This window comes from Tauraco erythrolophus, chromosome 12 (genome assembly GCF_009769465.1).
Source record: "Tauraco erythrolophus isolate bTauEry1 chromosome 12, bTauEry1.pri, whole genome shotgun sequence".
NCBI lineage: Eukaryota > Metazoa > Chordata > Aves > Musophagiformes > Musophagidae > Tauraco > Tauraco erythrolophus.
Genome location: NC_141476.1, coordinates 14,038,708 through 14,065,293, shown reverse-complemented (window position 1 = coordinate 14,065,293; position 26,586 = coordinate 14,038,708). Strand labels below are relative to the sequence as shown.

Sequence of the window (26,586 nt, the reverse complement as noted above, 5' to 3'; positions counted from 1 at the left end):
TTTTTCCTTTTCTTTTGAAGATTCCAATTCTGTTTAAGCATCTAGTTATTCAGGGATTTAAACTAATACCAACTCTGTTAAAGGAACCAGAAATGAGCTTTGCTTGCAGTCTACTTCCCACTATCATGTTTATCAAGGCCCTCTCAGACGTGTACAAGAAACAGACTGAAGATTGGATAAATTTTGCTTGGAAGCCGGTCTCTGCCATTTGCTTTCTTGAGGATCCTGCAGCTCTATCGTATTACAACCATGATGCGTGATCAAACTACAATACCACTCCATCACATCAGGTATCTCTGGTCACCTAAGGGGTAGAGCTTCATCAAGTCAGTCTGAGCAGCAGTTTTTACAAGCTGCTGAACAGCTTTGCTTACACAGGGGAGGGGAAAAACAAACAAACCAACCAATCACACCCATCAGCTAAGTCACATAACTTCCAAAGACAGAAAAATAAAAATCAAACCCTTTATTTCTTTTTACAAAAATACATATTTGCAGTCATGTGATAGTTATCATAGCTGTTACCAGTTTACATGGTTTCAAGAAACTATATAGTGCTCCAGGTTAAATATTTAAGATAATTTAGTATAAGAATGGCCACTTACTAATTTCTGGATTAGAAATGCTATTCATCAGGATGTGCAAAAAAGCTTTGTAAGTTAGAAATTAATGCTGAAGTGGTGTATTTTAAGTAATATAATACATACATTAAACTTTTGGTCATGAGTAATTGTATACAAACCGTAACAGTATTAAAATACATATTTTCATAAAAATACCATTGTGACACTTTATATCTAATAAGACATTTTTAGAAAGATGGTATGAAATATTTTATCATACAAAAGCATATTCTTATACCACGATTATGTCGTAGGTTTTTAAAAATTCTATCCAAGCACTTAAAAGCAAATTTTTTTATAACTGTGATGCGCTTGTCATATAAAAGTATATGCTGTGTGTATAGCATCAAGTTTATTCTACTTGAAACTGGTCAAGGTACAACACTGCACATAGAGCAGCTGAGTTCTTATATACCACCGAAACTGGTTCAAGACAACAAACATCACATTCTTGTTGCGTAATATGCAAGAGGAAATTACTCTTTATGCATGTCTGCTATATGCATATTCTGAGAATAATTTCATGCTACAATTTTTTGCCACAGTTTGACCTTTCCATTGGGTTTTTTCAGCTGAAGGCAACATCATCTCCCTCCCACCCCATTACCTCCTCAAATGCCCTACTGGTGTAAGTAACAAAAAATAAATAATTTGTAACAGGAGCTCACTGCTATCATCTCCAACTGAAACTGACTCTGTTACCAGCTAACTCTACTGAAATCTCTGATTTTAAAATCCGTATTAGAACACCACTTTGTTTATTTCCTGTGATGAATACTGCATACTTCATTTACACTAGTGATCCACTTTAAACTGCAGACATTCAGGATTTAAAACCACCAATTAGTATACAATTACTTTATATTTAAGGCATGTGAGTAAGAGCACCCTAATTAACTGAATGGAAGAGACTTCTCTTCAGGAAATCTGTGTCAGCAGCCTTCTCTTCTTTAAAGATGCTAAATTAACATGGTTTTGGAAGGAGGAGAAAGGAAGAAAGTTAAGAACCAATCTGATTATTTCAGCTGTCCCTGACATGGTTTTGAAAACAATGATTTACCAGTAAAATACCACAACTATCATGTATTTTGACCAAGTCACCTAATATGCCTCTTGGGCTTATCGCTAGATGAAAACTAGAAGAAAGAAAGAAAAAAAAAAAAAGAAAAGCAATCAGAGACTACATCAATAGGACAGTACAGGATCAATATTGCTTACCCCTGAGTTAACAGGATTGGGTGTAGCAGCACCAATTAGAAAACATTCTGCAATGCCAGCACTGCACTGTGGTCCTATGCTGTGGTATAGTTCCATATGCCCACAGATTTTTCTTTAAGAGCACTTATTTCAAACATTATTAGACACAGGAATACCTTTAGTTGCATTGGTATGTAAGTGGAAAACCCAGTGAAAACCGTATAGTGGGCTATACTATTAGTACAGTCCTTCTGTAGTGTTAATATACTATACAGAGCGGTGTTCCAAAAGTGGTAAGCCACTGCTTTCTGTGAAACTACATTTGCCTTTTGTTTTCTGCACAAAAAAAACCCTGTAGAAATCATGTTGTGCCAGTTTTGAGCAAGATGTCCTGTAAGTCATCTGGAAGTGCTAGTATAATATCATTGATGTGTGTCTGCAGCTTTTTCAGTGTGTCAGTTTTCACAGGAAGCTGTTCTCTGTCAGCCTGCAACTGCAAAGGTACAATATAACATCATTTCTACTAAAAATGCAAGTTTACCTTAACACACACCAAAGTGACATTAGTGAATCTGGAAAATGAATTCCTCATTTGCCAACCGAGTAGGAATTTGGACAATAGCAGGTTTCCTCAACAACCACACAATAGCATGAGCTAACACTGATTTGGACTTTCAGTAATCACAAGGAAGTTTGGTTTTCTGCTTCCCTAAGGATTCAGCCTTGCTCCCACTCATCATCAGTCACAAAGTTCCAACTAGTTTTAAAAAAACAAGGTTAGTGCAATGCTTCCAACATAGCTGGATGAGGTTAGGAAGCTAGCTAACTCTTCAGTCATGGCTGGAATGAACTGGTTTTGTTTTAAAAACCTTCATGACAGACTCCTTGAGCTACCTAGATCTTGAAGAATATTTTCATTTAAGTACCTGTAAACCCAACTACGTAATACTTTTATCTAGTTAAGACGGGCAAATTTGAGCCGTTCAATTCAGTGACTTACCAGTTTATTCTTTAACTTTAAGACGAGATCGACCGTTTCTACTTCAGTATGCTTTTGACTCCAGAAAACCAAGTTCTAAAAGAGTAAAAATTAAGCATTGAAATATTTATGGCAACACATATAATTTTCAGAAGTAGTATTAATTCACACCTGCTGTTCATAATGGGTCTTCTCCTTTTCCTTGTTCTCATGCCATTTACTAAACTCATTTTACTCATGTACTGTCTCTACTGTGAGCTGCAAAATCTGCTTTATTTGTATGTTTGCCCAGGACTTACTGAAACAGGAGACCAGGACAGAAATGAAAAAAACAAACAAACCATGCCAAACAGGCTTAGTGTCGAAAATACATCTGCAATGCAAAAAGGCAGTGAATGTTTACCAAATCAGATCTGCAAGGACCATGAAATGCTACAATAGTGCCAGGCAGCACTTCTTGTTTCTAGGGCATTAAAGGAGATCACATAGTCGGTAACTAGTAAAATACGTTCATTAAGTGAATTTTCTTACGGAAGTTTTGTTCCCCTACCCCTTTACTATTCACCTGTTAAAGACATTTCCTCATGTACAGAAAGATGTTAACACTTACATCAAAAGAAATTTTTTTTCAATAAGTTAATGTCAAATATCGTTGGACAGACTTGAGATAAATGACCTAGCCATTGCTCTGCAAATTATTTGGGCCACTCTACAAGAACAATCTATTTTACAATGTACTGTTTGGGAACTGACAAGGCAAGATATGAAAATCAATGGCTTTTTAAAATAACCAGTGCAATTTTTTTGTTTGTTTTAAAGCTGTGGTGTTGACTTATTTTTTTGTTCTTCCTCTTCCCTCTTTAGCTGTACAATCTCTTCTTCTTATGATACCTTTCCTTATCAGTTATTCCGGCTCAAATTATACCAATATCCACTTCAGCTTAAGTAAAAATGGATCTTACAACATCAGATAATTTATGTGGCATTTTGTTATGTATCAATACACAGATTTTACTTCTCAGCTTCCAATTACTATGGATCAGTTGTAGGCTTATTTACTATCCCTATCTAGTTAGTTGTCAATCTTCTATGGTACTCACTCAGTTTGTACCTTCAACGCTACAGACTATATCACAACTAAAAATGTGTTGGAATGCCAAGAAAGGAAGTGAATGAAATAACATTATCGAATAAGAGAAAAAAAAATTTTTAGAGGAAGGGGGAAATATTCCATTTCAAAATATACAACAAAACAAAAAAGGACTAAAGACGCATTTTACAAATGATGACAGTCGTTACAAAAAAAGTGTACTCTATTTCATATTGTTCTTTTTTGCTATCTTAGTTCAAACTTGTACTTGGTTAATAAATTCATGTTTTGCTAGATCAGACTTGACAAAATTGTTAACATTTTTATGTTCAACCAATGAAAACAGCAGGAGTAAAACTGACCTGAGGGAGAATATATTTTATTACAAGATGATAAATAAGCACGCGTTTTTCTAACCTCATTACAGAGTGCTTCTAAATGAAGGGCCTCCAATTTCTGTGTCATTTCTTTCTGCCGGCTCCTAAACCAACCGTCGAAGTTGGACGATTTCAAAAAATGCCTGGTAAAACACCAAAGCAAAATACATTTTATATTTTAATTACAATTTTGATAACACTGTTTTCTACATCATCAAATGTAAAGTAATTGTGTTTGAGGTTGAAGAAGATATTAGGACTCTTTATCTGTTTACTTTCCAAAAAATTTAATATTGTGGAGTATAACAGGTGCTTCTATTAATCAAGACAAGAATCAAGAAAACGATGTCAAGAAAAATGGTCTGAAAGACAATAAGAATTAGTAATTTTGTCAGGAAAAAAAACAAGGCTCAGTATGAAAGATCCTCATTTTTATCTTTGTGTTTGATTGGAAGGAGGAATCAAGTTAGAACAAGAAATAAAACCACAAATACTACTGATATAGAGAGACCTGTAGTGTTAGTATCATCTTAGGAAAACCGTGAACAGGTTACAAAGAAACAGATTTAAGCGAGTGAAGTATACTAATTACTATCAACTCCTACTAAACCATATATTCTAAAAGTAAGTCTTACTCAAATCAATATTGATAATAAGTTTGCTCAGGAAAAGAGCGTTTGTCTTACTATTTGTCTTCATTTATATAATTTAATATTTTACGCTGATCTAAGAAATGACCTGTAAAGTCCTATCCAGTCTCCTTTTAGACCTGATGTGAGCTGTGGTCCTGCTTTTTCCAGTGTCTTCATGAAGTCATCTTGGCTAAACTGCCTCAGCTGTGGTGGACTCTATGGAAAGAAAAAAAAATTTACTAGCATACCATATCTATTTCTCTAATCATCGATTTCCAGCTCATTCCAATTATATTTCCTTACCTTCCATGGTGATATGCATTTTTGCAAAGGCATTAGGCTTGCCACATAACGTTCCTAGGGAAAGGAAAAAGAAAGGTTGTTTGCATAACCAGTATTAAAGATACACAGTCCACGTGTATGTTTACTTATCACTTGTGACCACAGCATTTTCTCTTCTCAGTATTGGCACAGGGTGGGGTCATGCATATTTACCACATGAGAACATAAGAAGGAGCTTATCTAATACCATTTGTATTTCCCAACTACAGAACTTCATGTAAGCAAGATTCAAGAAGGACACGAGAGAAAAGAGGGCAAGAAGCAAACATATACATGGAATATATATATCCTGAACTCCAGCCACTAGTAAATAGTCTCTCTTTTCTTTGGTGACAGTCCACAGGTACCTTCACATAGTAATCTCACTTTGTATCAAGGATTTGGAAGTGATTTTCAGAATTCCTCATACAAACATTAAATACAGAACTAACCTACAAAACGCTGTATCAGCTGTGGGCATCTCTGCAGTAGCAATGCCTGGCAAAGGCACAGCTAGAGCCCCAACGGGCTAGCCAACGTGTGAGGTGTGGAGACATTTCGCAGCAAAGTCGCTGCTGAAGCTTAAGATCTGACAACAGGCGGCAGCCCTGCCTTGCCAGCTCACACAAGCACATTAATATAAGCTGCTATACATTTTGAAAGTGCTTGTACACAAATGGCCAAACATTTTGATCTGTGAACATAATCAGCTTCAATGACACTATGGAAAGTCTAGTTCAATCTTTTGAAAAAACAAAGGATCTCTCCCCCCATACACTTTTCTTGTGGCAGAGAATGTAAAGTGTGATCTCAACCTGTAAATTTAAGATTTATGACAGAAAACATATTAAGTTTCTTGCTTCAAGTGGAAGTTTGAGCAAGATGGGAGGAATGCCAGGGAAAGGTTTTAGTTTCACCCTATATGTCTGTCTTGTCTCAAAAGAACAGGAGAGAAAGAGAAATTTTAAGGAAAATCGCCTCTAAATCCAAGGAGAAACAAATGTCTAGGGATTTCCCAATTCTTGCAGACAGAAGTCGGACCTGATCATGAATGCTCTAAAATGATGAGAAGTTCAGGTCATCCAGAAAAAGTGTTCAGAGAGCTCGGAATGGGGCAACTGATATGTAAACATCCAATGCCTGGGTATCACTTCCCAATTTTAACCACTTGCCCAGAGAAATAACTTCACACAGTCAAGTCCATCATAACTCAGACTTCATATCTCCAAATGCTAGGTAAGAGCATATTAAAACGTATTTATCATTATCCTAATGCACAAATTAGAAAACAGATGAGAAATTCTCATTTTAGTGCAAGTCAAAGCCTACACATCTGCATGGATTCAGTCACCTAAACACAATATCCATCTGTCAGCATAAAGGTATGTCAGGAGTCTGCAAACACTACAGCAGGATTTCAATATACAGCAGAAGTAAGTTTTTACTATTACACTAGATACAAATTACCATTTTAAAATTTGTTTCAGCAAATTGAGATCTCTGTCCGGAAGGTAAAAAATAAATCCATGAACATTAAGCATTCCAAACAAACTCTGCTGATTGGTTGGAAATGAGACAAAATTTCACCCCTGACTTTGGCTTAGAGATTTGAACAGGTGAAGTACCATGTTTAGAGAGCAAAACACTTGATATCTGCCATTTCCAGAATAGCATGATGCTGTACAATAAAATACTCTGATCCACTGAAAAACTATTCTCCGTGTGACGTCCTGATATAAAGTAGATGTATCTCAACGTTCAGTGATAATCTCTCCTTTGGAAAACTGTAATGGCATCTTCTAGAGTCTCCTGAATTTTCAGAGTTTCCTCAGAATCTCTTTTATCACACCCAAACCCAGAAGAAAGTACCACTTGATAAAGCAAACTCTTGTGAAAATCATTCTTTTATAGGAAGAGCGTATAGAAACCGCTGGGAGAAAAATAGGAAGTCTTGAGATTGGCTCTCTAGAAACCTTTGGAGACAGTAATTGTTCTTTGAAAAAGCCAGATAGAACACATGTAAAAATTAAGTTGCAAAGATAAGTAAGCCTTCAAAGAAGTAAGAGAAGTAAGTTAATTGCCTAGAGGACAAGTAATGAAATGCTCTGTCTGGACAAAGCAGACAAAAGGAACCGAGAGGTGCTTGATACAGTTTCTCATGCCAAGCGTAACAGCAGTGAATGCACAAATATGACTGGAAAAGTGAAAAATGCCTTCTGGTGTATCAGCCACTCCTCCCAGTTTTGTACCATCAGCAAACGTGCTGAGGGTACACACTGCCCCGTCATCCAGATCACTAATGAACATGCTGAACAGTATTGGACCCAGTGTTCCCAGTGTTGACACCAGGGGTACGCTGCCAGTTACTGGACTCAGTGAGGCTAATGTCAAAAAAGCTACTCCATATTACATATGTAAAAAACCTGTTAGTCTAAGAACTCACTAATGGAATAATGAAGCTTTCCGTCAATTCCAAAAAATACCGTCGAAGAATCACACTCTGTGCTTCTGTAGGACGTTTCTGTTGCACACCCTTAAAAAAAGAAACAAAATATCACGATAAGTCTGTTACCCCAAAATCTGTAAGTAGTTGTGGGGTTCTTTTTAAGAATATTTATTCCATTGGTTCTGTGTTCATTTGCCATAACCTTACACATAGCACCCCTACCCTGAACTGCGGATGGAAAGCAATAGCATTAAGTTCTTTTACACAGATATTCATCCCTTCAATTGCTGATTTTTTATTTTCATATAAAGAAATTCAAGGAAACAAAAATTTCTATGAACAAAACTTGTTCAAATCAGTTAAAGTTTGGAAGCTCTAATTCTTACACACCTCATGCGTGAGATTTCTAGACCAAAGAGACTAGAGGAAGATGGCAGAGGGTGGAAAACCCAAAGCAAATTAACTCATCAAGCACTTCAGTTCTCTAAATTATTAAGTTAACTTCTTGAGTTCTACCGTTCATGGTATAGAAACCGCTAACAAGGCAGCAGCCCTTCTGCAGTGAGGGTGTATACCTGCCTATTCAGTTACAAACTGGGGCAAAGGAATCGGAACCCAGTTCCAGTTCAGTTCAGCAGACAGAGCTCAGCTTTAAACAAAGACACCGTACAACAGTACACTAAACAATTTCCATAAAGAAGAGACTTGCAGTATTACCTTTTGTAACTGTTTAACGATTTCTTCATCTTTGTTCAAGTACGGCTTGTAAGAGGTATAAACACCTAAAGAAAAAAAGCAGCACACAGCCGAAGGAAAAACGTGGCATGCTTGTTAAAATTAAAATACTGGTAATTTAACTCCGAAGCAACTTATTACCAGGTTTGGAGTCCAAAGTTTTTAGGTTCTTCAGTTTTTTCACTTTCACCTGCTTTGGAACTTCACCTGCCAAAACATTTAAAGCCACCTTACTTAAATCTCCATCCCTATTACTAGACACTACAGCTCACGTGCTGTATGTTGCACTGATTTTTAGAAATGGATACTTTCATTTAGAAGACTATCTAATATTTTAAGAAGCATTAAGAACACCAACAAGCATCCAAGTATGTATCCAGAAACATTCAGTATGCATACGAGTAACACCATACAGGCTTTTCACTTTATAGACGGGTTCCCTGTTGAAAAGAAAAAAACACAACAAAACAAAACCAAACAAAAAAACCCCAAAAGACGGCCTTCTGATTCAAAGCAGTCAAAGAAAAATACTGACTATATAGCAGCAGTGAATGACTGTTTCATTAATTTCAAATTTTATTGCATCTTCCTTTGCTCCCTTTAGTGTAAATGCGTTCAGGAACAAACCTGTAGTACCTTGGCCTAAATAAAAATTGTATATAAGTAATTAAAACAGTAGTCATGGATTAAGTGTTGTAATAAAATGAATTTAAGTCTCCTTTTCCATAGGCCAAACTAAGATTTTTTAGTTTTATTTGTCAAATATATCCTTCCCCAGCCAGACGACCCTAAACCCAACCGTCTTGCATCCTCAGCAGAACCCTCCTCTTAGATCTAGTTGGATGCTCGACTTCAGAAAAGATAATAGTATAAATTGCTATTGAAACTGTAGAGTGGGGGGAAAATTAAAAACAAACAAACAAACAAAAAACCCTCACAAGCCCTCTCTTTGTCCCTAAAGAAATAAAATTAAAATTTTTAAAGGCAGATCAGACAGATATAGCTCCAGAACTTCCTGACTAAGCATTTCATGTAGCTGCACCAAAACTTTAGAATTTCATACTTGAAACTGTGTATCAAATTTGAAGACAACGTGTGTATATGGCTTTGAAGAAATTTAATAATTTAATTAAGATTCTATTTTCCAAACCTTAACTACACAACAGCTAGCTAACTCCTCCCCACACAATGCCAAGCCTCCACAGGTATTCTGAAGCATGGACAGACATGATATTTTAAAGTAAAGCAAAACTTGTGCCTAATTATATTCAACACAGTACGTAATCCTTAATTAATGTGATGTATTCAGAAACTGAATATAACTTATTCTACAAAAATAAATTTCACCGTGTATTAGCCTAACTGGACATTCTCAGTTTCAGAACAGAATAGTGAACGTGTCACAGCAAACAGCTGCATTCAGGAATTTCGTATCATAATTAGAGTACTGCAGTATTTTATTACAGGCTAGCAATTGACATGTTATCCAAAGATACATTAAAATTCTACTCAATCATGTAAGGAAATCATCAACTTGAACAACTAATAATTACTGGAATACTACCAGATTAGAACTACGTTATCAAAACACTATCAACAAACAAATTTTTTTATTACTGTAACATTCAAACATGGCTTTCACAGCTTCTGCACACTTGCTGAGACTGGATTTATTACATTCTACTCATCCTAAAATTAACATCAGTAATAAATTATGTTTCTCATTTTAATACCTTATTGGTAGAGATAGAAAAAACAGATAGTGTGAAAGGTAAAACATTATTACTAATGAGCATTACCACCTTTTGCATTTAACGTACTAGATTTGGCAACACAAGACATGCAGTACTCAAGAGCCTAGTTTCACTTGACAGATTTGCATCCATGAGGATTTGGTTAGTATTAAACTCAACTAATTGAACTAAATTACATATGTTTGTAAATAAATAAGCACACAGTTAGATCTTGTTGCACAGAAGCGTAGAAGATATTTGTACTTTACCTGGAAGTTTAATATCGCCAATTCGGATAATATGAGGCCAGTGCTGAAGTGTTTTAGCAAAAAAAGGATTCGTTACCCCTAGAATGACAGACGGTCTAGAAAAATAATGACAATGTTTAAAACATGACAGTAAGAGCTTCTGTCTTAATGAATACAAAAGGTCAACTTTAATTCTTAATTTGAAATTATTTTCCTTTTTTTATTTACGAGTTACATTTTGAGTTGCATGTAAGAGCACAGTAAGTTTATCAAAGTTTTTAAGTTTTAGAAAATAGCAAGACAGATGTATCTTCAAGCCCAAACAGTAGTGGAGAATAAAACTGACATCATCTCCTTCGGCTCTTGGACAAATCCTGTCTGTTTGCAATGATGAGAATGGGGTATTACCTGATTTATTATCTGATTTTTTTTTTTTTTAAATGAGCAGGAATCTGACTAATATTTGACAAATTGCTAATTTTCAAGGTTTGATTTTAACAAACTCTTAGTACTTCAATGTGCACACCAACACGACGGCTGTTTGTATGAGACTTCTCTGCAGAGCTATTGCTCAGATGTCATGATTAAGAAAAAGAGACACTATCCTATTTCCTTTTCAACACTTTAGTGTTCTTTGTTAAAAAGCAGTTATCATGTGATGAAGTACAAGCATGTTCACAGCATTGTGCCCAAGCTCACAACCTGTCAGATCTTTCTGTCTACTGTGTGCTTAGAATCTGACTTTGAGGATGCATAGGGGCGCTCAGAGAACAAGAGGCAGTAAGAGCATCGGGCTGCGGACTGCTGCTACAGCACAGGCCTGCAGAATTTGGGATTGAAAGCACGAATCTGGAAAATATGTGGATATTTCATCATAATAGTGACTGTTATCCACTTTACAGGCAAACATTAGCTAAGGAGAGGGTGTAACTGCAAGCCTCATTGGAACTGCCACAGGAAAAATAGGTTATCATCATTTCTTCAGATCGGTTTTAAAATCACAAATTTTAACACTTTCTGTACACCATGCTTAAGAGATGGGGAGAAAAAACAAGTAATCTTTAATTTTTTATTCAGTTCTTCCAGCGATATCATGGTGGCAATTGGGCATCAATTTCTCTGTTAACTTACAAACATTTCTGACTTTCATTCCTCCCTCCCTCCACTTGCTAATTATAACTCTCACTCTCTCTCCTCATTAGGCATTCACAGATAGGACAAAAATCTCATCACACCACTCTGTAGCTTAGCATAACATCTGGGCTATGGAAACAGCAATTTTAATCTCTCCATTCCATCTTAGAATGCGCAGCACGAAAATATATCAGTTTCTCAGAAGCCTTTTCTTGCTTGTCACTGACTCAGCCTTCACCAGAAAAATCACTTCTTCCGAGTCCTACTGCTGTTCAAGTATATTCACCTGAAAACATTTTATTCCAGATATTATGGATTTTCCCCCTCTTGTTTTAATTCAGTTTCATTAGTTTCTGCTGTTTCTATAATCCTGTTAAACTAATTTGCGTTATTAATTTAAATTCATTGGGATTTGCAAATAATGTTCATGATTTTTCAGTGTTACCATACGCAATTTACAGTCTGTCTTCCAAAACAATTATAAAGACCAGTGTCCATAAAAAGGTCTCAACAGACTCCTTTGTTGCACTCAGAAAAAAAAAAAAATCAATTCATGATGTTTTATCTTCTGTTCTTTTCATGGTCATAAGAATCAACATAAGAAACAAACTGAGTCTCAAAAGAACCCAAACAATAGGGACTCTCCTCCTCCCTAGGAATGGATCAAGTCCAGCCTAACTTAACAGAACTCAAATCTTCTCGTGCCTATTTTGTGTGAACCAAAAAGCAAGTTTCACACACAACTGGTTGGGACGAATGCACACAAACTGACACCCTTTCACTAACTGGCAGGTTAAAGCCTGGGGGTTAAAGGCAAGTAAGGCTTTCATTTACACACAAATAGTAATTCTCCAGGTCAAGGTAAACTGGTAGCAAATCATGACAAATCTTGCTTCATTGCTACTGGTGATACAATAGCAAGACTTGGTCACTTTTAGGAGCTTTAACTTATCATATTTGCCAGAATCAATTCCGATTTTAAACCATCGAAGTAATTTCTGAAAAGGCACAATACACCAAAACATCGAGATAAAAATAATCCTTGCTCCCCCCTTGCTAAAGGTAATAAAATACACAGAATCTCCATCATGTGGATTCTTCCTCCTCTTAGACCACTGCTTTAAAAGCCTATTTCCAATACTTGCAATATTTTTTTCTTTTCCGTAAGAAAGCCAGAGCAATTCTAGCTCTATTTCAAATACTAACATACATACTGAACAAACTTTCCATTTTGCTACAGAGGAGGAGATAAAATTTTTAAACATGGGTTACTAAAGTTTAACCAAATTCTTCACGAAATTATTTTTAGAAATTAAATTACATACTGCATAACTATTCCCACGGAAAACAATCTGAAACATAATGCCTGTGTTTGTGTGCTGTATCTCTGGCAATACTTTTGTTGAGAGGAAAAATACAGTAAAAAAACAACAAAACAAACAAAAAACCCAACACAACCACCACTGCCTGTTCAGATATAAGAAAAAAATTGTTTATAAAAAGATCAGTGAATCTAACACATGCACTCCATTCCCAAATCAAGTTGCACTTAAATAACATGTAATACAAAATACTGGCCGTGTATGACGAAGAGGACTTTTTTTAAAAAAAAAACAAAAACAAACAAGAAAGTGTGTCCTTAAAGCATTTTCAAACAGAATTGTTTTTGTAGACTCACACTTTTAATTGCTGAATTTACAACATTTTTTAAGTTATTGTCTCAACTATGTATAGACTGCATTAACTTTACAAAACAGTTGCATGGATGTTGAATTCTAGAAGTCACTTTGTTTAGTAAATGCTTAAAAATAAAAACAATTACAGAACAATTTCCCAAGGAGCTACTATGGAGCTAGTATTGCACAGACAAAACCTTACTGAAAAGCAAAACTTTCTCCCACTTTCGTATTTGCAGTTTTACTCATTCTGTACACAAGTATCCTATGAAGCTCAAATGTAGTTTAATTATGACATTGTTTCATAACTTGATCCTATCTAACTGGAGTGAAAACTTACAATAGCTAGCTACTGCACTCTGAAAGATATATCTTATAAATAATGAGACTAAACGTGTTCTGCAACGACAGAAATTCAGAATAGTTAAGCAGTATCTTTTATGGTTATGAATGACTTTGAGCAACACGTTCACAACAAAGTTTGATTTACTTACGGGGCTTGTGTGCGAGTTGTATATTCTTTGAATTCACTGTCATGTATGGTAAAGTATGGCCTGAAATCACTGCAGTACTTCAACGGTGAAATACAACTGCAAAGTAGAAAGAGGATAAACTTGTTGCATGTAAACAGTGCAAAATTTCACGACAGAAACAAGCAAATCTGAAATTTGTAATGCTTTCTTATATTCAGATCAAATGAAGTTGCACTCAGCCGCAACCTACAATGACTCACACTGTCATTAGTTAGAAACCTCCACTGCATTTACCTAACAAGTGCCAACACGGTTTCTGAAGATTCTGATGGTGATGGTGCCATCACAACAAGTGGTTCTCCTAGCAGTACTAGTTCCCACAGCATCTGAATGTGGAAGAACACTGGACAGAAACACCTAAAAACAGATTGAGGTATTTTAATACAGTTAACATAACCAGAAGAAACACATATTTGATTAAAAACTAAATAAAAAGGAAGTTTGCAGTAGTATTTAATAGTCCTTTGAAAAATATAAAATACTCCTATAAAACAGAGCATTTAATAAACTTGCTTACTTATTGCAGTTTCAGCCTGCATGTTGTCTGAATTGGTTTTTAGCCAGCTTTACAGAAAAAGAATATTAAAACCAATACTGATAAAGTGTTAGCTTGCAAGCTACGAGATATGTGTTACAGAACCATCGTAAGTCTTTCACCTGTAGAAATTCACAACTAGGAATAAATCAGTCCAAACTCCTACCTGAAAAGATCTACTTCATGAACAGTCGGTAAAGCCATAGAGATCTGAGCATCTGCCTAAAAGACATCGCAATGCTTGTTTTTTAGTCATCAGAATACCTAGGTATTAAATGAAATAGTTTTCCTTAAACGCTTACAGACAGTAGACAGTACGTACCCTAATTTTTTACCACTACTGTACTACTGCAGCATGTACTACATCATCTCCACAAGTAACTATTTCTGTGTGCTAAAAGCAAGATCTCCTCCTACACACACACCTCACTTACAGGCATGTGACTTTGAGTCCAGAAAAAATACAAGATACTGAAGCCATTTTAAACAATAGCCAGGCAGCACATGAAGGTATAGACAGATTTGTTTTATATCCATCTTCTATGGCTAAGGATTTTTAGCTTGGTTTTCATCCTCAAAAAACCTAGTTTAGTATAGTTTCACCTGTTAAAGGATGTTCAAGTTCAGTAATTTTGACAAGCAGCTATCCTCTTCCAGCAGCTGGACAATCCTCTCCTAAAGTACTTGGGGCAGCTGGGTTAGAATACCTTTCCTATGAATAATCCAACTCTAGACTCCTCCACTCACAGTTTCAAGGACTGTGGCTTTCAATATTATCAAAGTATATGAAGATTTACTACCAATCTTTTATGAACAAGTTTGAAGCAAAAGAAAGAAGGCAGGTATTTAGCTTTGTCTTGGGGTTACATACAATAGAAGTATCTAGTCCCTACCTGGTGCATATTCTGTACTATTGGCGTTGTTCCAGGCTTGTCACGATATGTTGGAATCCGCAACTTTGAAAGAAAACGAAAAACTTTTTTTCCTTGTATTGAATTCAACAGACACTTAAAACAGTGACTTACAGAGAAGATGTAACATTTGAAGAGGATATACTACAGTATAATGCTTAACTTACTCTAGAGAACTTCCACACAACAATGAATACAAAACTGAAGACTACAGATCATTGCTACAGGAATCGATACGCAGTACTCTAGTACTACATGGCAAATTGAATATTAGAATATGAACATTATACTTCAGTTAAAAAAAGACTCCTGATAACATTAGTCACAACAATTACAATAATGTCAATATAAGTATGTTTAAATGTTAGAAATAACGCTCTGAAATAAAGTTATGGAGTTGTAAGGTGGTATAGAATTGCTTTTAGAAAAAAACTTCTCCTAAAACAGACATCCAGGTGGGTATCAGGCAGAACCCAAATATACTGAACAACATAAATATCTTTTTCTAATCTCACAGTCTGCATCTGTAAGTCTTGAATGCTACAAATTTAATGATATTGGATGCTAGTGTGCACAAATGGATGTAATTCATGCATTAGAATTAAGACTGACTGCCCAAATAGAGTAAAAAACCAGGGACAAGATCCCTGAAGATAATAATTATGGCTTCACTCAGTTCATGATTCGCTGTCACAGATAAGGTTACCAACGAGATAAATGCAGTCAATACCCTAAGAAGACGTATCTGACACTCATGATTATCATCCAGCAACCAGAACATTGCTTCATTAAATTTGCTTCAGAAACTTCTCCTTCCTCTCCCTGATATGCACGTGTCTAGCCATAAACTTAAGAGTATCTGCTAAGTACGTGCTTCCAACTGTAACCTCTGGATCCACCAAATCCACTTAATTGCATTTTATATGAAGATGCTATGGCTCCCAGAAGCCCAGTTTTTAGCCATCATTTAACATCTACAGTTCCTCCCCATGCACTCGATGTAACTTCTCTAATAGCCTTCTTCAGACGTATTTCACTTTCACTGAAAATTATCAACAGACCAAGAAATTGATTTCTGGTGCATGGGCCAAAAAATATTTTTACTTGTCAAACTCCAGGAACAAGAATGATTTTCATCAATACATTTAATTTGCGTGACTGGAACTTAACTCTCAGTATTTTGAAGTGTTACTTAATGTTTGATTTGACAAATACAATCAGCAGTGGAGTCTCCTAGAATGTATATTCCAGAAGGATAATATAGACACTGCAATTAGTAGCTGTACTGAAACATGTCTTTTTAATATCTACAAAAATTACATATTAACCTATGCATCATAACCTCATCAAGATCAAGGAACCTCATCAAGATCTCCTGGACCTGCATTCTGAGTGGAGTACACATTTATTCCTGTTCTGAAGTATGAGACACTGAAAACAAGGCAGAATACAGTGAGTACCTACACAGTAAATGGAAGGGAAAAAAAAAACCCTCAGAGAAAAGTAAGTGCAGGAGTATTTACCTTCATTATAATACCCGTAACAGGCAAATGCAGTATTTTCCCTGGAATTGGTGGTGGCCAACGATCAACATCACTACAAACTTAAAGAAAACAAGAGTACAATTTAGAAGTAGTTTATATACGCTGTAACCCGTAATATTGTAGTCACCTTTGTGCACACTGCAATTTTAAATTAGCTCATAACAGTTCTACTTATCTCTTGATCACTCTACACTCTAAAGAAGTTTACACCCTTTTTGACATTCTTAATGTATTATTTTGTTACAAATACAAAGGTTTTCATTTCAAGAAAACAGTATCCTCGTCTGCCATCAGCAACTAGACTCATAGTTAGTTGAAGAAATGTTGTATGAGAAACCATCAAAGTACATGTGAAGAAACTTTGAAAAGAACACACACATTATGTACATCAGCTACTGCAGAAGAGAGAAACACAAGTAGTTGAGGGAAAAGCTAGCATTCCAGCTTGGCTTGCAAGTTTTTCAGCATTTTGTAAAAAGATAATTACTAATTCTAGTGATTTCTGCAGACCTTATTTTGTTCATAATACAATCCGTCAAAAAAAAAAACAACTGTTTATCTACAGGTCATCAAGAAAATACAAATCCTTCATCAAGAATGGTTTCTACAAATTGCTGCTCAGCAAAAGCACAAGACATGGATGTTGTACGGGGCAGACACGGTACAAACACATACAGCACTTTCTGGCAAAGAGCAAATAACTTTCCTGTTTGGACCTCTCTGACTCTTAAAGTTCCACAGTAAGGCTGAAGCATCTGTTACCATTGCTGCTCTGTTGCTTTTTCTCTTTGGTCCAAAAAACCCCAAACAAACAAACAAACACCACCAAAAAAAACCCAACCAAAAACCGCCACACAAAAAAACCCGCACTCAAGATGGTATTTTGTACCGTTGCTTAACAGAAGTTGTCAGAATGCTCAAAGGGACTCAATTTCTGAAGAATGCAATCTAAGAATTGCCATCAGCTACTTGTGCTGAACAGCTGAAGTCCTGAAACATACGACAAAATCCTAGATGTTTTTTTAGGAGGGAGCTTCAACTCTCACATGGAGGATTCAAAATTAGAATCATAGAGTAATTTAGGTTGGAAAAGACCTTTAAGATCGAGTCCAACCATAGATCAGCTCTGTTCAATGATCTAGAAATCAAGTCGGTTTGCTAAAGTGCCAACCCTCTGACCTGCAAGAAGAACATGACAGTGATGTTTGTTATTTCTCCAAAATAAGCATGTGATATTATAGGAGCTCTTCTAAAACAACATAATAGTACCGCTACCTGCTTCCAGGAAAGCTTCACTTTTTTCAAAATATTCTGGTGCTATTTGCTTAAGCATGGTGCGAAAGAGATGGACATAAGGTAGCTTGCTGATGAGGACCAGCGACTGGAATAAAGAGTAACAAAATAAAAATATAATTTTAAGTTAACCCTTTCCGTCAGTTCTATACTCAGAGAACATCAAGCGTCTTCTTTTTTTTCCTCACACATGCAAGACAACCACACATTTGACTACAGGCAACTGCAAACAAACAACTCCCAAAAGTTTCCAACTTTTTAATAAAAAAAAAAAAAGTTTTGCTCTGACTATGCAGCTGGAACATAGCATAACTCATGTAAAATCAGACCAATTTACTATACATCTACAATGAATTTAGTTAAAACAGGAAGATACTCTTCCTACTCCTCTGAGATCACTGAAAAATAATTAATTTCTGAATTAATATTTTCCTGAAAGAGTTTAAATTACCTTCTGGAAGTAGCCTCTTTTTAATGATTTGTCTCGAACTTGCCTGAAATACACATAACCGTAGTAATATGCTGGATCTTTCTGCAAAAGAAAGGAAAGAATTCACTATGACAATGTGATACTGCCCTTCTTTCTGAAGCATTCAACGTACATTTTAAAAGGTTTTTTCCCTGCAAGCTCCAAAGTTGATTACATACAATAAACTGGAAAGATTACTCTGTTTATTTGTTTTATTTTTTTTAATAAGTACTTCAAAGAGAAAACACGAGTGTGTGGAAACAACTGTGCTTTCTGGCTTTGCTATTTTTATATCTGCATTCTCCTGACACACCATGAAAGCAGAAATAGAATTAATTTCCCGAGGAATAAATCAACACTCATAATTTTACAAAGTAGGACTAAAAAGATTTTAGCAGTTAAAAACCTTAAAGCCCTGACTTGAAAAGATAAAAACTAGTCTGTCAATGTATTAGTTTTATAAAATATTCTTGAAGTATTAAGGAAGCATGCTCTTACATTTCAAAGATAAAACATCAGCTTCATCCTTCCTACAAAGAGAAATTCAACTATTTGCCACACAAACAGATCTAAATTGAGTTTGAGAATCAGACTCCCACTAGCATAGTTAATGGCTTCAATATTCCATAAAGACATTCTGAGAACAACTTTTTGGCCACTACCTCTCGCAGGTAACTGCTCCATCTTCAAAAAATGAAGGGTGGAAACAGAGAGAGACATCTCAACTTTTTTTTTTTTTTCTTTTCCCCAACATTATGAAGCACTTCAGATTTCCAATAGGTAATAGTTTTTACAATTTTATCTACAGGTTTCTAGTCAGTAAGAAAGTAGGCCTGCTCATCAATTTAATTCCTTGCAGTCCAAAACCTGTAGTAAGAAAACTTAAAGAATAGTTAACAGAACTAATTATTAGTTAATTTTTATGATAATGACATGCTACAAAAAACATTTCCTGAGCTTTGTCTTTCCAGATATCTCATTCAGAGATTTCTTAAGCATTAAATTTAAGTATAAAGACCCATAAACTATCATTACCCAGAAGAAATTAACTTCCAACCTTTAAGTAAACTGGTAAATCTCTGTCCAATTGGTCCAGAAAACAACACAATGAGACTTTCCTTCCAGAAGATCGTCGAAATCTAAAACAAAACTGTGTGTCCCCAAGACAACCTATATGAGGGGAAGAGATAAACAAGTAGACAGTATTCTGAGTTTCAGCCTTGTTTAACGGGAGGACTTGTCTACAACCAAAGAGGTAAAATAGTTTTGGTTCATTTATCTTGCACTGCTACTGTGCTCTGCCACTGCAACCATTTATATATTTATAAATGAACAATTTGACATCTCCGGCAACAACAAATAGCCTACCTTCAACAAGAAAAAAGAAAAAAGTCACTCTGCCTCACAGTGAGTTTATTAGACTGTCATGTCCTTAAACAGCTCTGCTAATGGCTGTCTTCCTACTGTTATTACACATTTTATTGGTCGCCTGTATAGTTCTGATTATCTTAACCATGTGCCATTTCTATGTTGAATGACTGCACTTAACTATTTTTCACAACAAACAGTTCATTCATAAGTACCACCATAAAAGTTTATTATGCTGATCTCTTGCAACTCCATGTGCAGGCTCAGGACTCAGGATTTTCCCTTCATTTCTATCAAAATTAATTTCTGAGAGAAAAACGTAACTAAGTATACTGACTATTTGCAGTCTGAAAACAAATTTGGGCTAAGTTTGTGTCAGACATCAAAGGAACTTTCTCCAGGTGGAACATGAGAACTGAAGTATCAGAACTTGTATGACCGATACTGTCACGGCTGTGTTGTCACCATTACAAATGCAGTCTGCTGTCACAAGAGAAGCAGCTCCAAAAAACCTATAGTTCAAGAAGCAGCTATATAAGCTGAACAGAACGTGCTCTTCATGGAAACAGTGATAAGGGGGACTGCTAGAATCTTAAGAACATGTAGGTATGTTACTCATTCTAGCAAACCTGTAAAAAACACTCCCTTTGGAATGCAGTGTTATTAATATGAACACAATCAATTTAAAGACAACCTCCTGAGCACTGCCAACCTGTGGTAAGCAGACTGTCTTCACTGTAACAATATAAACGTTCATGTAAGCGACCATAAAAAACAATCCGCTGTTAAACTTACAGCTCCTGTTACAGTAGTAAGTTTCCAGCTGGCAAAGGACACTTGCTTCTCCATATTGAATCTAATCTCTTCACTAGTGCCTTGTAATTGCAAAAACCTCCAGGAAAAAAAAAAAATCATAAAGTCACTACTGATCTTCTGAACTCTTCAAAGCGGTCCTGTCTTGCATCAGCCGGTGCTAATTGACTGAACAGTAAGGCAGAGGTCCATTCTCCAGATAACTATTCTTCAGACTTAAAAGCTCAATTTCATCTTCTCTTTCAGCCACATACATGCTGCCACAGCAACCACAGAGAGCCCAAACTCTCAAAGTCTGGCTGTGGAACTGGTACTGTACATTGACACTGGCATGTTCAGAGCACTCGAGTCTGAGTCTTAGAACCCACTGAAGTTATGGCAACAAATCCACGACGCACCAAGACAAAACCAGAAGTAGCAAAGCACTGTGTGATGGGATAACCACCCAATTCAAACAGGTAACTAAGGCAAGCGCTTAGCAATATGGATCCAATTATAACAAGAAAACACACAGCACATGCCAATAACAAGGCACTAAGTATTTGCTCCGAGTTTTCATGGCTAGTTCCCTTCATCCAAAGGAAAAAAAAGTTATTACTAAAAAAAAAGTTATTATAAGGAGCTAGACACAGAATACCTAGAAGCAAATTACCTTTAATCATCAATATGTTGAAACAGGTTTCAGAATATGACGTTTTTTTATGTAACAAGCTATTTCGGTATGTACAATTTGAAATGACTGGTAAATGCCTATTGTTTCTTCAAGTATCCATGTACAAAAGGCAAAAGCATTATTTTAAACATAACTGTACTAGGAAACTTAGCTTAAAACTACAAAAAGCGTCATGAAAAAAATAAATCATAACACATAGCATACACTCCCAGCTAATTTCTGGAATGCAAGTTTTACATAGGTAATCCTTCTACACAATTTGAAACTTCAGCCTACGAAGAACCATACAGGTTCTTAACAGGGACAATATAAAAAGCAAAAAGGCAGGTTTTCTTCCTGCTGAAAGTAAACCCTCCTTAACATATACCTATTCTGCCTAAAATAACTTCACTGCCACTCTTACTTGAAAAAAAAAAAAAAAAAATTGAAAAAAAAATAAATCAGGCTTTGTTCCTAACGCGTTATTTGGTACCTTCAAATCACCTTTGGAAGGTTGGACAGATTTAAAACCATTAACAACAACAGTAATAAGATACAGTTAACTCATCTTCTTCAGTAATAGAAAGAAGCTCCTCTTCTATTTACATACAGGATATCAAGAACCGAGAAAATATCTTAATTTTAATGACATTAAGACAAGTGGAAAAAATGAGCCAAGGTATTTTGTAAAATTACATAAGAGAGCTCACACGCACATTAAAAGCACACATCTGCATCACCCCATATCAGAGCTGTTATGCTGCAGAGCAACCGAAAGCACAGAGTAAGAGCAGTGACACGGACAAGCCTGTTACTACAGGTTTTGACTTTCATAGAAAAAGAAATGTGAAAGGAAGAGTCTGTACTTCTGCCATATTTTTTTGCAGGTGGTCCAAGTCATCAGCCACACGCCTGCAATTTCTCTTTGGCAGCAGAACAGTAGAAGTTTAGATTAAAGAAGAATTTAGCACGTGGAACCACACACAGCAACAGAAGCATGAAGAATAAAGAAGATATAAAATAGCCTAGGTTTTCCCTTCACACTGTTCTTTCTAAATATTTTCGAATTCGAAAGCCAGATTCACTGTTATGAATTTAGAAAACGTACATTTACTCCTTTATGAGAAGATGGTTCCATATCCTTTCCATTTGCTTTACCAAACCATTCAATTTCTGTGCCTACACTTCTCTCTACAATGACAATATTATTATTTTACTTAAAAGCAAGAATAAGATGTTTATTCTTTACTTGAAAAATATTCTGAAACATCTGCATGTGTGTCATCTGGAAGGTCTTATACATTTACATTCCTGACATTTCATTTACATAAAATAATAAAAAAAAAACTTGTCTGACCTTACTGCAATACAGACAATTACAGTTTTATATTTAACCTTATTTGCAACTTTTCTGTATTTAAATATTAATTAAGATATTCATGTAAGTATTGAATCTAAAACCCTGAATTTATACTGCCAAATTCAATCTTTTTTAACATACCTTCGTCCAACAACAGACAACTACAGAGTGAAGGAAGCACTTACCTGAATTAGAATCTGGAAAAGACAAATAGCAAATATTGGTTTTCTAAAGGATGGGGAAAAGAAAAAAGAGACATTATATTTCCTGAAATTACTAAACTAAAACCAAATTATGTACTTATAGAGCAACTATGACTTACCTCTTTATCGGTGAGTTTTGAATGTGGAGGATATATTACCTACAGGAAAAAAGTATTATTTTATTTGAAAGTAAACTGAGCATAAGCAGCAAGCTTCTATTAAACATTTTTATGACACAACCCTCAAATACCTGCCTAGTGTAAGCTATTAATATTGTGTCTCTGTTCTTATTTTTCATTTGCTTTTAAGGTAACTTGATCGCCATCTTTACAAGGTATTTTGGATGCCAGTTGGAGACCATACAAATATATTAAAAAATTCAGAGTACTTGAGGGTTTTGGTGCAACAGGTCTCAAAGGAGAGCAAGATTGCACCCTTTAGATTTAACTTGTACACACGAAATGCAGTAGATGATTCCATAGAAACTCAACAACACATTATCATCTGAAATCTGTTGCAATGGATAGTTGGGTGGGAGTAATCAAAATTCAACCACAAAACATCCTCTATATTAATACTAACTCTTAGAGGACAAACATTGGCTCCAAATGAGAGCTGGGCACTAAGAAAGCTCAAGGAAAACACTCAAAAAGCTATGGCTTTTGTACTGACAGGAAAAAAGTAAATTTATTTAATATGCCTTCACAGTGCAGAAATCAAAAATGATCCAACACAAGGTAAGATATGGAAGCACCATCATTTAAAAAAACCTGGATGCACACAACCAGTGAGGATGCAAGTAAGTGAGAAAAGAACACACAGGAAAGAGGACAAATCTGAGATACTTAAATTTCAGCTAAATAGTTCCTTGAAAAAAATCCTCAGAACTACTGAAATGGGTGGCTACCTAGTAAGCAAAGGAAAGTCAACATAAATTCAAAGATTGTATTTCAAGGAAAGTTTCACTGCTTTCCTAGATAGGAACTTCTCGAAGAACAGAAGTTCAATGCAAGAACACTAACTTAGAGTCCTCATGTTATCACACTGCAAACATCCAGTTATCTAATTTAATCTTTTCAACAAAATGTAAGTAAATGTATTTCTTGATAATTAAACGCTACCCTACTCTATGGAAAATGACAAATACATCTACTGGCAGTCTCTGACTAAGCAGGCTTTCTGTCCCCTGGCCATAAAGTCCCCGATTCATTTCTTTTTCCCTTCAGGCTTCTATTCAATGATGTTGAGGCACACAACACACCATTAGTATAACTAAAGGTAAAATTAGACATATGGGTGAACCACCGGCATACTACATTGAGCATTTTTTTTTAGTCTCTTAACATTTTCCTATGCTATCTTACACTAAGCACTACACTCAGCAGCTGAATGACACTGCAATGATCTGCATCTAACCAGATGACTGGAGTACAGATCAGACTTGAATTCGTACTCCTTTCCCTGTCTATCCGGTGTGCCTTCCCAGACACCAAAGGAAGAGGAGCAAAACCAGTTGTAACTGTTACCTCTATCCTGTCTCATCCGCCCAGCCCTTCTGACCTGCACCGATGGCCATGTCGGAATGATGGGGTGATAATGAAAGTAATCACAGCCCAGATGAAGTTTTACCAGATTTCACAATGTTCTGAACAAGCTTTACGAAAGAAATCCAAATTGAAAAGACCATGAACACCACTCCTGTGAGTTACTGTCACGCCTGCTGTCAATCACCAGAAGGTGCTGAAGCTGCATATCAAACGCACAAAAGCAAAAGTGAAAAAAGACTGCAAAGGAGACACAAAGAAGCAGAGTTAGTGGAGACCATCACTTCCTAGTTTCTGAACGTTTGCTTCCATAGTCTAAATGTCCTTCACATGTATTTTATTCCCCCTCACCCCTCGAAATAATAACCTAACTTGCTGAACAGGAAACAAAACAAAAAAAACTGAGTTGTAGGTGAAAGAAAATTAACTTGAAAAGCGTGGTTATTGGAGGAAATAAAACTTTGGTAACTACTAGGGAACTCTTTCTCTCAAACACAATCATAAGAACTTTCTTCTAGAACTGCAGATTTGAGCAAGAAGCTGCTTCTTTTTGTCTAAGGAGTTTTCAATAAAGAAATAAAACATCTTTTCTGTGTGTGCAACAACAGAAATGCTTGCTTTGCATTTCTATATTTTTAATATTTTGTATTGTTAAGTAACCTAATTGTTACAGATTCCAATTGAAACTAAAAGCCAATTATCCTTCCTGCAGCAACATAACTGAAAAAACTCAGGCCTTAGTTACACGGACATTTTAAGTCTAGTTTTATGTGTCTATTCAACTAAAATCAACGGGACTGTTAACAGTTGTCTGCAGACAGGGCAAAGGTTACTCTGTGCTTCCCTCAGCCACCTGGCACATCACTTGCTTAAGTCACAGGTTATAAGGAAATTCTTGTTGTTGCTAACAACACCTCATAACACCAAGCAAATACAACTTAGATAATTAGCACAGCACGCTGCTTTCTTATTTGCATTTCTCTTGCAGCCAACAATGTGTACCAATTATGTATTTTAAATACTGTAATAGCTTAGTTGAATTTTAGGCCAGCCTGCCATACGTTTATGTTAACACCATTTTAACACAAACAAAGCAAAAGAAAGAAAAAGACATTTTTCCCTGCACACCAACTGTTTGCTGCACAGTCATATGGGGAATATAGTGAAACAGGATGTGAAACTGATCCAAACGATAATTATTCTTTCTAGTTTATCTTTCAGCCTGTCGGTTCCCCAATGCAGTTCCACCATGCAGTTTCACAGATGTTTACCTGCTACACAAAACGGCAAAGGGCAGCAGGGAGTTAAAAACACCCGCAGTTTGGGGCAGCGTCACTAACGCATCGTCACAGTTTGACGTTTGTTTCATGGTGCAAGAAAAATGCTTCAAATATTTAGATAATTTATTTTCATACCTTAGCAACCTGGAGAAAACTGTTAATTACGAAGACTGCTTGCATTCACACTACCGTTATACTGGTTTTAAATCTTTAACGTCTAGATGCCACGGAAATTAGTGCTATTCATATATAAGGAAAGCTGACGATGTATTTAACAAATTTTGGCACGAGACGAAAACCATTCACAACTGCACGCCGACGTGACAACCAGCACAATGAAAACAGCTGCTCCAAAAGCACTAAACTCACCTCACGCTCCGTGACAGCTGTCGCTGGCAAAGGCTTTCCCACAGAACGCCCTCCCGCGCTCCGCACGCCGCCAGCCCTCGCTGCCGCGCACTCCCTCCCCTCAGCCGCCCTTCGGGATTTTGCACAACCACATTTCTCTCAGAACACCGCCGAGCTTCCCCGCTGCTGTGCAACCCCGGCACCAGAGGAAATGCCCGATTCCGGCGGGACCCCGCCGCAGAGCCGCCCGCCCCCGGCGGGAACGGTGCCCGCAAGCCCACCGAGGGACGCGCGGCGGCCCGCACACCGCCGAAGCCAGGCGGCCGCCGCGCTCCCACTGCCTCACGTACCTCCACGGCCTGGCCCAGCTCCAGGTCGAAGCCCACCACACACACGCAGTGCAGCCAGGCCGAGAAGCGGTCCCAGGGCAGCAGCGACAGGCACCGGTCCGGACCATCCGGCTCTGCCAGTGTCAGCGCCGCCGCCGCGTCCTCCCCGGCCTCGACGACGGCGCCGCCCAGGCTCCGCTCCCGCAGCGACAT

The 26,586-nt window shown here is 36.7% G+C and overlaps 1 protein-coding gene across 1 annotated transcript; it reads right to left on the bottom strand.

Moving 5' to 3' along the window:
• Positions 1 to 451: 451 nt before the first annotated feature.
• Positions 452 to 26,586, bottom strand: DENND6A (DENN domain containing 6A). The gene is made up of 20 exons (XM_086618883.1): positions 26,395 to 26,586; positions 22,992 to 23,030; positions 22,855 to 22,897; positions 19,534 to 19,646; positions 18,459 to 18,539; positions 17,990 to 18,095; positions 16,694 to 16,773; positions 15,153 to 15,215; positions 14,426 to 14,481; positions 13,959 to 14,081; positions 13,686 to 13,781; positions 10,403 to 10,497; positions 8,542 to 8,607; positions 8,383 to 8,447; positions 7,663 to 7,752; positions 5,202 to 5,255; positions 5,005 to 5,114; positions 4,307 to 4,409; positions 2,821 to 2,895; positions 452 to 2,313 (listed from the first exon to the last, which is right to left on the bottom strand). The coding sequence occupies exons 1-20, from the start codon at positions 26,584 to 26,586 to the stop codon at positions 2,182 to 2,184; spliced, it is 1,782 nt and encodes a 593-aa protein (XP_086475009.1). The 3' UTR covers positions 452 to 2,181.

What these genes read in the sequence shown, in the direction of transcription:
- DENND6A (XM_086618883.1), bottom strand. Translation starts at nt 26,586, where the DNA reads ATGTCGCTGCGGGAGCGGAGCCTGGGCGGCGCCGTCGTCGAGGCCGGG. An exon ending in AGCTGGGCCAGGCCGTGGAG is followed by an intron (nt 23,031 to 26,394) that starts GTACGTGAGGCA and finishes TTTTTCCTGTAG; the next exon opens with GTAATATATCCTCCACATTC. An exon ending in GACTGGATAGGACTTTACAG is followed by an intron (nt 4,410 to 5,004) that starts GTCATTTCTTAG and finishes GTGTTTTACCAG; the next exon opens with GCATTTTTTGAAATCGTCCA.